The 12,521-nt window shown below is 37.6% G+C and overlaps 1 protein-coding gene across 1 annotated transcript in view; it reads right to left on the reverse strand.

Moving 5' to 3' along the window:
• The window catches only part of Grip163 (gamma-tubulin complex component 6), a 249,957-nt gene that overhangs the window by 218,933 nt on the left and 18,503 nt on the right, over positions 1–12,521 (reverse strand). Inside the window, exon 3 of the mRNA XM_067155466.2 lies at positions 7,264–7,484. Coding sequence (XP_067011567.2) covers positions 7,264–7,484 — 221 coding nt within the window. The remainder of the gene's footprint in view (positions 1–7,263; positions 7,485–12,521) is intronic.

The raw sequence follows: 12,521 nt of genomic DNA on the forward strand, positions 1-12,521 counted from the left end.
GCTTGACAAAACGCACAAGGAATAATGCTAACACTGTATTTGTCTTTAGACATGGAAAGAAACATGGCTCAATGTACTTCAAACCTACATCTTGTATACTAACTTATCTACTGGGGGATACGAACGTGTTTACTAACAACTTGCAGTGGTAACTGGCGGCTGACCCACTAATTGCCATGGATAAGAGAGGGAGGGATAACACTAGTACTTCTACTCATTATGACTGAACTAAGAGAAACGTGTACAGTATAACGGTAATGGATGAAAGTGTGAAGATGTAGGAAATACTGTATACCGGGACGGGGCCAGGAAGATGAAAATGACAGTTTGTGGTGTAAGGAGAAAACAGAGGAAGTACAAGGTCAACTGAACATAGTGAATGAGTATTTTAGAATATAGTAGAACCTCGATTATCCGTTCCTGCAAGCTACGTTTTCCCGCACTATTCGTTCAAATTGAGAGGTCCTGCTAGCATCCTAATTAAATCACGTAAAAATCCTGCATTCTCCATTCCTCGAAGAACAATTTCATGGATCAACCATAAAGAAATTTCAGTCCCATCAACGCTAAATCCGCGATCAAGTGTTTTTCAAGAAACTGTATCTCGAGAAAGGACGGCTACGGCACACTTATGGATCTCTGCATTAACGTTCCGTCATTGCAATAAGTACTGAACCGTACGAGAAAAGCAATCTGTGGTGAACTTGCATAAGGGACCATCTTAGCATCACTTTTTTTACATGTTATAAACCTCATTTTTGGTCCGTATTTAAAATTTACACTTCAAGAATAAAAGGTGTTCAATGATCAACCTATTCAATACTTTATTTCCACTTATAGTGGTTACATACATACAATAACACTTAATTGGGACATGTTTCACCCTTTATTTAGGGCATCTTCAGCCTAAAATCTTCAAAAGTACAAATAACATTACAAATAGAAGATAAAAGATTAGCTAGTTACTAAAATTTGGTACATATAAAGTGAATATACATTAATAAATAAAATTAATAAAAACATGTTAATGGAGGAATCATTTTAATTAAAACTATGAATTTTTAATAGCGGAAGTTTAAAACTGTCTTGTCAGAGACTAAAACTTCCTCTATTAAAAATACGTAGTTTTAATTAAAATGATTCGCGTAAGATTGTTTGTGAAATCACCAATGTGACATTGACAATATTCCATTAACATGTTTTTATTAATGTATATTCACTTTAAATGTACCAAATTTTAGTAACTAGCTAATCTTTTATCTTCTATTTGTAATGTTATTTGTACTTTTGGAGATTATTTTAGGCTGAAGATGCCTTAAATTAAGGGTGAAACAAGTCCCAATTAAGTGTTATTGTATTTATGTAACCACTATAAGTGGAAATAAAGTATTGAATAGGTTGATCAATGAACACCTTCTATTCTTAAATCATCTTTTTTTTTTTTTCTTTTTCTTTTTTGAGAATCCTCGGAAATCATAAACCAAAGAGTGCCCACAGCCATTGGAAGGAGACAGAGCGCATTTCGACAACTCTACTTGAAGATGGAAAAAGTTTCGTATAATGTTCACACTTGCAAAACCGTCTAAGTCATGTCCAGAATTAGATGGTCGTTTACTTTTTTTGGTTGTATCGCCGAACAGGTTTTCGGCACTTCCCTCAGCGCACTGTACAGTCACTGGGCTTTCAGGCAGGAATCGAAACTGCTCCTTAACACAAATCTAGCATTTTAATATCGTATACGATTATGTTATTGAGACCAGGACAGATGTTACACCTTCACATACATAAAGCCATGGGGAACTTTACATTTTTTGTGTTAAAATGTAAAAAACCGCAGTACTTTAATTTGTGCACATTACATTTAAAAAGTTGGTATTTTCCACCCGTACTGACTTGTGCAGCGAGCGCGCTTTCCAGCTGAGCTCAAGGTCACAAATAACCGTAATTTCTGAAGTTCTGAAGATTTTTTTCTCTTTCCAATTTGATTGGGATTAGTGACGGGCAGAAATGAATATAATGCATTCGAGAACTTTTGAGAATCGATACCTACATTCAAAACCGTATTCCCAATTCCAACATAACCTTTAAAGGTCCATGTAGGCCTAATTTACACGGTACAAGATTTCGAGAAACTAACTATAAACAGTATTACCGGTGACCAAGTTACAATCAAAGATTAAGAAAAGGGATTTTGCCATCATGTTGTGTGCTTTTGTATCTAATGTGCTTTATTTTATTAGATTAGAGAATTAAAAACTACTTGTGTTCGATTGTTGTCTGGCTTGGCATTATTAGATTTTTCGAAGAGTTTGGCTGATCAAAGTTACTGAACTGAAAGAAGTGAAACGGACTAAGTTTCCGCAGTAAAACTTAACGTAAAGTATGGAGATTTTTAACTCTCGTACCGGTACTGATTCGATTCCCGGCCAGGCCAGCCATTTTTTAACTGGATATGAGAGCTGATGTCAGGTCCACTCAGCCTATGTGATTACCTTTAATTGAACAGCCACCTAATGGTGATATGGCGATCTCGGTCTAGAGATTATTACTTATAAGTTTCTATTTCGTTTGATTGGATTCAATGTAATAGACAAGTAATGTTCCACCGATCAATACATTTATTTTGAATGAATTATTGCACTAGTACCGGTTTCGGCCTATCTTGGCCATCATCAGCTAGCACACAAATTTACTGTCATTAGACAAAATTACAAAGATGTTACGTTAGAGCATCCGGATGTCTAATGAAAAATGGAAGTAAAATATATTGCAGTATGTTGCGTTAAAATATCTCTGATTAAAAGTGGTGATGGTTATAATAAACTCATGTCCATGCTCAATCAATAGGTTTTAGTTTATTATAACCATCACCACTTTTAATCAGAGATATTTTAACGCAACATACTGCAATATATTTTACTTCCATTTTTCATTAGACATCCGGATGCTCTAACATAACATCTTCGTAATTTTGTCTAATGACTGTAAATTTGTGTGCTAGCTGATGATGGCCAAGATAGGCCGAAACCAGTACTAGTGCAATAATTCATTCACAATAAATGTATTGATCGGTGGAACATTACTTGTCTATTACACTCAGTCTAGAGAGCCAGGAATAACGGCCGAGAGGATTCATCACACTGACCATGTGTCACCTCGTAATCTGTAGGCTTTTGGGCTGGGCGGCGGTCGCTTGATAGGCAAAGGCCCATTGGGTTTGGCTTGGTTTGGTTTGGGAGTGTAAGATTATAATATTTCAATTTTGTGACATTTACCCATATTGTTGATGGTTTTCATTCGTTCCTGGCTTTTCCGTTTTCCCATGTTGTATGATTTTTTGGTGGTCTCTCCAAAAATGGGGAATCGAGGTTTTACTGTAACTGTGCAGGGAAGCAAGACAAGAGTGCTGACCAGTGGCACTGTGCTGCTGCAGGGTGTAGGGCTGGGAACTGAGGTGACAAACATAGCAGAGACCTGCACATAGGGATGTGCCACTCGATCGCCTGCTCGGGTGCTGATGTCACCAACTGGTGTGTCGAGCTTGGTTGAGCAGCAAAGAATTCCCTCGTGACGTAGGCATGCACGTACTCTAAGCAGGATTTGCGAGTTGCGACTCGAGCCACACTTCCGTCTTCACTCATTCTCTTTGGTCTTCACGTTGTAGTAGAGTAATTAGCGATCATTCTACAAAAGTACAGACTTACCATTAGTCGTAATGGATGCATCACACTATTAAACCCATGTATGCCAAGAATAACTTTTTGTCATCAAATTGAACTGACTGCTCAACATGAAGATGAGCTTTGCATAGTGATATTTCTGTGGTTTTCCTGTTGTTACTTCCATTTATTTATTGTAGGTAAGCAAATTTGTATTGCTTCAACAGTTTGGAAAAATTGAAAGTCGGATAGGAAATAGAACAATTTTGTCATTTTCCACATCGAAGCAGAAATGAAATGCTACACGTCATATTGTGAATGAACATTCCTACACACCTGACTAAAGTCTACCGGAAGGTCTCCTTGTAAGTTGACAGTGGAAAGTTATGCGAGATTGTTTCAGTATTTCCTTGCCGATGTGTTTTAATGGCAATGTTACAGTTTGTCTGCTTGAAATATGTCTTGAATGCAAAACAGATTCTGTTGTTGGAAAGAATTTAGGCAATGATGTTGGTAGGCTACTTCCATTTCTGGTTCTTCTGCTCATTGGATGTATCATTTTAACATTTTTTTTTTTTCAGTTTTATTATAGTGCTATGATACTATTTCTCCTACACGAAGACATGTTTATATACAATACACAACTGGTATGACGGGACCTTCGATATTTAATTTGTATCCATTCAATTTATAATTATTTTGCTGCTGTATATGCTAATAAGAAAAAGGGAAAGTGAGAAAAGTAATAAGAAGAAGAAAATTTGAACAGAACTGAAGTCCTGAGTCTGATAGAATATAAGTGAACTTTCAGGATTTTTAAAATTACACATCACAATCCGTAGATAATGTATCTTGCGAAAATGCATCACTGGACACATAGGGCTGGTATTATGTTCTTGTAATTCTAGTGGATTAGTCAATAATTCAACATATTTCGATATAAACTTTTTTATTACCACGAACATGCAGTATTTGACTTCAAAGAGCAAAGAAGATTGCCATGCAACTGATTTAGTACAAGGATATCACTCATAGATGGCGAGCCATACTCCTCCTCGACCTAAATTGAGCTGCGACGTCATCAGCTCGGGCTGCTCGAACTGTGCTCAAGCCCATCCCTACCTGGACCATAACATCAAATTTTAAAAAGTATGATAAAGGGCAGAGTAAGAAATGAAGATGTCACGAAGGAAATTGGAGCAGGAAAGCTTGCAGAAAGACTGGAAAGAGATATCTTGAGAGTAAAGGACAACAAAGTCAATAATGAAGTACACTCAGACTATGGTGAAGGAACCTAGGAGCAGCAATGGTGGTTGGATAGATGCCGTCAACATCCCAACCCAGCTGGAGCTGGTCGTGATGAGTTTAAGAACATCAACTCAGTCGACCAACATCATTGCCTAAATTCTTTCCAACAACAGAATCTGTTTTGCATTCAAGACATATTTCAAGCAGACAAACTGTAACATTGCCATTAAAACACATCGGCAAGGAAATACTGAAACAATCTCGCATAACTTTCCACTGTCAACTTACAAGGAGACCTTCCGGTAGACTTTAGTCAGGTGTGTAGGAATGTTCATTCACAATATGACGTGTAGCATTTCATTTTTGCTTCGATGTGGAAAATTACAAGATTGTTCCATTTCCTACCCGACTTTTAATTATTCAAAACTGTTGAAGCAATACAAATTTGCTTACCTACAATAAACGTACAAAAAAGCAATAAGTGCACGTGGCAGGACTCGGATCCCCTGTTTATTAGACTCTAGTGCTGCCCACCAAGCTACGTGATCGCTTGTTATTTTGTTAACGTTTCGTTGATATACCGCGGTAGGAATTTATCAAAAGCAATTTCCTTGAGAATGCCTGCATCTGTGAAACAATTCATGTACTTGGGGCTTGCACCCTTTCTGTACGATTTGTGGTAAATAAATGATAATATCTGGCCGAATGGCTTTTGGGACTACCTTCAGAAAGTACAACCGTAAATTTTTCAGTCTGTCGAGCAAAAGATACAAGCCAACAGGTTAGTTTTCATACAATTGCAATGGTGGAGCCCTCTAATAGAGACATAATGTTACTGATCACTGTAGGCCACCACATTTGTTTTTCTTCCAGCTCAGTAATATTAGGCCATCTAGGTCAAGGAAGTCTTTTTTTTTTTTCTATTTCTTTTACTTCGCAACAACACAGACAGACGATAGGATAGGACACGGCTAGGCACTGGAAGGAACCAATCATGGCCTTAATTAAGGTACATATGCCTGATGTGAAAGTGGGAAACCATCAGAGATGCCAAGAGTGGTGTCAGAACTAACCATCTCCCAAAGACAAGCTCACAGCCACAAGACCCAAACAGAGTTTTTCACCTTTTCCTCATATTCTTTTCCTTTAAGTTTTTCTTCTTATTTTGATGGTTATCTTCCTGAACATCACGCCATTTTGTAACATTTCCTTGTCAGTGATGTTCTGAATTGATGGATTCAATACTAAACATGTAAACTAGTCAGTATCTTGTCACAGCCCGTGCAGTAAAAATGCACGAGACATAAATGATCATAAATTTTAATTTCAATAACTTCTGTTACATACAAATATACTTGGAGATATTTGGAACTTCGTGAAAAATGTAACAATTGCAAGTATCTCCACCGTAATCGCAAGGTAAAAGTGCACACAAAATAAAATACACAACAACTTTACACAAATGTTACCGTGAAAAGTTTTTTAATACAGCTAATATTCATGAATTTTTGACATCCCTGGTTTTGTTTTTAATGGTGGCTGACAAGAAATAATTTGGCAGAATGTTGCTAGGATGGAATGTGAAATAAAAGATCAGCTTGTAACATGCTTAGCATCTTAAAAAGGAATAAGAAAGCAAAAGTAATTGTTATAGGAAAGTTTATGTACTTCCTTTACACCGTAATTTCCTAATTGTAAGACACCCATTCTACATGGGATAAGCTATTTTATTTATGTAATTAATATTTTTATACAACTCTCAAAACCTTGTATATTATATCCCTATTTACTTACACCCCCACTTCTTATGTAGCCAACAGGCAGGTTCTCCACACCAGCGAACAACTACGAGCATTATTTCCCTCTGGTTTATACGAGTAATTTTATTTTTTTAATTTGCTTTACGTTGCACCAACACAGATAGGTCTTATGGCGATGATGGGATAGGAAAGGCCTAGGAATGGGAAGGAAGCGGCCGTGGCCTTCACTAAGGTACAGCCCCATAATTTGCCTGGTTTGAAAATGGCAAACCACGGAAAACCATCTTCAGGGCTGCCGACAGTGGGGTTCGAACCCACTATCTCCTGGATGCAAGCTCACAGCTGCGCGCCCCTAACCGCATGGTCAACTTGCCCGGTACGAGTGATTTTACACACCATTTCAGGTCCTTACAGTTAACCTTTACAATGCTGTTCCTGTAATATTAGAGTAGACAACTACACAATAGGCTACTCGCAATGCTGTCCACCGTTGCTAAACATTCAAACTTTATGGGAGTATACAGCTTCCACTCGTGAGTAATGATGACAATAAGACTACTATTATTATCAAAACCGGCAGATGATCTGTTACTCACGTGCTCGTCCCTGCGAGGTGGTCCAGAGTTGGCCAACTGCAGTAACAGATGGAGCACAGCATCTATCACAGGGTTGGTGTGCAGATTACGCTCCTTTAGTTTCCTGATGCAATCGTCCAGCTCTTGAGACTGTTTCTTCTGCTTGTTCCAGTTCAGGTGCAGGGAATGGGCATACAAAAGTGCAATGGCATCCATCTCTTCTTCCTCGTCCTGCTGAAAGCCTAAAAGCAATCACACGTTTATGAGAAGCAACTTCAAGATTACAAGGTCTTTACAAATTTACTGGCAGGCACATTTAAAATATGCGAGTGCTTACCGACAGTGGTATCTTCAACATTCAAAACTACCTTGCTTTTAATTAAATGGAATATAGAAACAAGTGACATTTAAGTCACAGAGTGATCCACCAATACAACTTGTAGTTTATACATAACTTAAAAACATTGATCTCTGTTCCTATACAGGACAAATACGATATTGTCGGATTTGAGCTCAACAACACAGACGGAATTTTAGCGCCAATGGTAATTCAATGACAGAAACTCTCATGATCTGATTGCAGCTGTGAATAACACATTAGGACAGAAGGTGCACATTAAGCCAATGAATATAGCCTGCGAACTTGCCATCAAATGCCAGGCCTACAACTAGCTAACAGGGCTAAAGCACGAACCTTTTATTTGTTCTCCATCTATTACCGTGGGTATGATAGGGCCACATTGCTACTCATTTCCAAATAATGAGTTTTTATTTGTTCCTTAAAAGGTCAGTTTGTTCAGATTTTACGTAGCACTGTTGTGAAGTTGTGATTTTCTGAAAGGAGGACAGTTGGACAAAACAAAGGCTACATCACTGGACACCTTGTTCAATATCCTGAGCATCGCAATAAGATCATGGAGCTCCTAATGCAATTGCCTACAGTACAGGCCAAATTTACTGCTGAGTAATACTTGCATAACAGATTGCAGTTTGTTGTACAACTGCCTGTGAACCAAAATGAGAGGCATTCCAGACAATGCCTAAGACAATCTCTTCATTTTTTCCAGACATTATAGCAGCATCTCTAATAGGAGGCTTCCGTCCTAATACCCCGAGGCTTCGACTTTTGGTTTCCTTCTCTTAGGAAATCATGTCACTCAGACGTGCAATTATGACTTCTGTCGTGCCTCAGCATACAAGACTACCATAACAATGAACTCATTACTATAATACAGTACATTGTGGGTGTAGATTAATAACTACATTTATGCTTGTTTCCTCTAGACAAGTGAATGAACAAGCTTTGACCTTATATAATTGTAATTCTCAGGTCAATATAGACCAACCATGAAGTTTTTAACTTTAAAAGAACAAGATTTGTGTTGTGGATTTTTTTTTTTTTTTTTTTTTTTTTTTTTTTTTTTTTTTTTTTTTTTTTTTTCCACGGAACCAAAGTTCTGGCTTATCCAAACATTGTGTTATTTCAAAGAAGAGCTCTGCTCTACATAGGTAAAATGAAGTTTTTAATACAATAAAAAATATCTGCATTGAAAAGGATTCAAAATTTGGACCCATATTCAATTCTCAGATATGACTGGTACCTTACTTGTGCAACCACAATAACGACACACACTGAGCTGGCAGGAAATGTCCTCCTAATGCAGGCCCCTTCAACTACAACATTTAATTTCCATGCCATAGGTATCTGTGATTCACATTTTGCAGCGTTCATTTAGCTACACTTCGCATAACCTATCAACTAATTTGTGTTAAGTGTTTTTACACTGCAGACATATAGGTAAATAGAGAGATGTATTCCAATAAGACCTAATGAAACAGGAGGCACCCCGATAAGAAAGCTAAAACTGTGACAACTACAATATAACATATTCAAAATTGATAAACAGTGGCGTGGAATTAATTTGTTGTAAATGTGAGATGTAATTCTTTTTAAATACAGTAATGACTAGGCAGATCATCCATCTCTCTATTTACTGTGATTAAGTCAATACTGACCCAATACTGGCCATTATGGTCAAGATTATTAATAGTGACAGATAGCAAACAGGGCAATATCGACTGTCAGTTTGTTCACAATTTTATGGGGCTGGTGGATCGATCTGTATGTAGATAAGAACATGAATATATAATGGGATAAACACAATGTCAGATCAATGTGGAAAGAGGGAGCAAAAACAATCTCCACAACTTCAAACAGGTGAGCTCTAGTCATCAAACCCAGTTCCTGCATATTAATTTCTTTTCTTCTCAGCAGCCGATGAGCTTGTTTCAACTTCACACCCTTATCAATTCTCATTGAGGGACCACTTGAACAGATCTTCAGACTTTATGAGGGAAGTGTCAGGTGGTATACCGGTTCCTATCTTTATGTATGACTTGACTAGTTTTAGTTGTATTCACCTACTGGGGAATTTTGTTTTTGGCTTCTCTGTTCCTGGTCTTTTACCACCAACATTCATCTTTGTCTTTGTCACGTCCCTTCATCCAAATTTACCTGACTTTCTTCTTCCTGCATCAAGACTGAAGATCTGTCAAGATGGCTCCTGAATAAGCCCGCCCTCCCGATGAAGCTCGGAAGCAGGAAAGAGTTCGTCGGGAGCTGAGAAGAAATGGATATGATTTCCGAGGAGATAACCAAATCTATACGATGACCGTGTATGAATGAAAACATGCTTCCTCTTTCTGTGCCCCCCTCTTCTAATGCTGAGCCGACATAGTTTATCCTATTACCTGTTCCTTTTAATGTCTCTGTCTACAACCTAGAGTTGGGACTGGTTTATATGTAACTCAGTTCTGCATAATTCTGGTTTATAAATACATTTCTGAAAGTCCTGGCAATATATAACTCATAAACATGTTAATTAACACGTCGAGTGCCAAGAGACTCAATGCGCGCAAGTGACAGTTAAGTCTTTAACTTCAGGTCCCCATATGGAGCCGTACGTTCGTTCGAAATTGAGAAGTGTGCGAACCTATTTGGGTGTGTGTTTCAAAGCTGCAGAAAGTCTCTTCCTGCCATCTGTTGGCCATCTATTTAAGTACGCGCATAGTCCGCCTTTCCCTCATCAATTCTTGTTTTGGCGCAACCCCATAAGGGTACGTCAGGAGTACTTTGTAGGGTGATAAAGTCATTGTCTATCTCGCACACAGATTGTTTATGTAAGTGTACAGAGCTGTTAGTTTTCTTTTGTGTTAGTTTGTTCATTACTATCTTTAAGACTTTATGAGTAAACCAAGCAGTAAAATACTTATTACAGATAGTCATAGTTAGTGATTTTGAACCAAGTAGAGAGCAAATAGCGATCTCGCACGTTCAACCACACTGATGAATTACAATATTTAGCATACACTCCCCGACTGTACTCCAGGTTTCCAAGCCACCTGTTGCAAGAATTTTAACCAATTTCAACTGTCTTCAGCTGTATGGTCACTGTTTCCCATGTTGCAAAATCATCACTGTTAGGCCACGTGTACAGACTCTTACCCAAATAAAAAGTTATACATATTCAATATTCCCTAACTACAAATTCTTCTTATAATATTATGCTCTTGCATCCTAATTTACCAAATCCACATGATTCTCACTACTTTATATTTTAAAAAATATACAAAAATTTCCGAACCTAAAATCAGTAGATAGTCATTTACAAACATTTCCTAATCTAAAACTGGGGATTGTACTTTTGTACGGAGTATGAGCAAGCTAACGCATCCCTACAAAGGAAAAGGTAAGTATGGCTGAGCGTAGGGACATTAACCCATTGGACTCTCATTTAAATACCCCTGCGTGTCACACTGACTCAGATTTGAATCCCAGTGGAGAAGTAGTTTGCGCAGCACAATGGAAAATATACTGTTAAAAGAAAACTGTACAAGATATTAACGTGAAATTTTGTCATAAGGTGAACGAATTCATGTATTCACCTTAAATAATGTTCTTGTGTGATAGATTAGTTGTGGAGACCTAGCGTGAAGCTTTTGCTGATCACTCTGAGTCACCAGTGATATATACATTTCCTGACTCATTAACACTATTTACACTCAACAATTCCTCACACAAATTATCGTCTTCTAATTCCTGTAGGTCTTCACTTACACTATCGTTGGAATCACTATCTAAAACACTGTTAATTAACTTCACTAATTCTTCGTGTTCAGAAACGCACGCACTGCTAGTTGCCATATTGACTACTGGCTTGAAAGGAATTTGAAATATTTCTAGTCACTCTATACACGTGGTGTGAAGGTCAAACAAGGGCAAACTTCAACATATCCTCGTGTCAACCATCTAGTATACGAAAATCTTAAAACAAGAGCCATCTGTTACAGACTCGTCATCAGAGTTGTAGGCCATGTGCGTGCAAGTGGGCGTGCCTCGTCATCCAAGTTCATTGGGTTAAGTATATAAGTGCGACCGCATATGAACCTAATATATCATATATATATATCCTCATTTCAGCGATCGCTCGCTTGGTTAAGCCCGTGAACGTTTTGGCACCACGGAGTAACTGGATGTTATTAGCTCACGGCACTAGACAGCAATCCCATGAATTTAGGTCTAGCACTCAACGTGTTAAACCTCATTTGTACATAACCCATTTACATGTAACTCTGTGTTATACGTATTAAAATGTCCTCAGATCAAAATATAGGCGAGTTAGAAATGTGACCTTAAGGCTGGCATTGTTGTCGGAGGGACTTTAGCTTCAGATATTCGAGAGGTGCAGTGCACTCGTATAGCAATGGTCGTGGGAAGTGACTGTGTGGCACAAAACTCAAGTAGAAAGATTACAAGACTCTTCTATTTTAACTGTAAGCAAGTTATTTAAACGAGACACATTAAAATGATGCCGACAGCTGAAGTAAAAATAGTAAGTACATTGCTGTCAGTCAGACCTCGAGAACAGAAAGAAAAATTACATGCTGCATAAGAAAGTAAAATTTTTAGGAGAAGTGGACAATAATCCACATAAAACTAAGATTGAAACAGCTGTAGGTTTAGGAACTGCTTATATCATGCTTTGCACAGTCATTAGTAAAAGAAACTATTTTAGATCAATTTTTAAAAACTGGCTGCAAACCTGCTTTTAATCTTATTCCTGAAAAGAAAGAAAATAATTTCAATAATTATACAACATATCTAAACCTGATTCGTTAGTAATTTGCACTTAAATGTAAAATCTGCTCTGTGTATATATATGTGTGTGTGTGTGTGTGTGTGTGTGTATATATATATATATATATATATATATATATAT

This window comes from Anabrus simplex, chromosome 11 (assembly GCF_040414725.1).
Source record: "Anabrus simplex isolate iqAnaSimp1 chromosome 11, ASM4041472v1, whole genome shotgun sequence".
Lineage (NCBI taxonomy): Eukaryota > Metazoa > Arthropoda > Insecta > Orthoptera > Tettigoniidae > Anabrus > Anabrus simplex.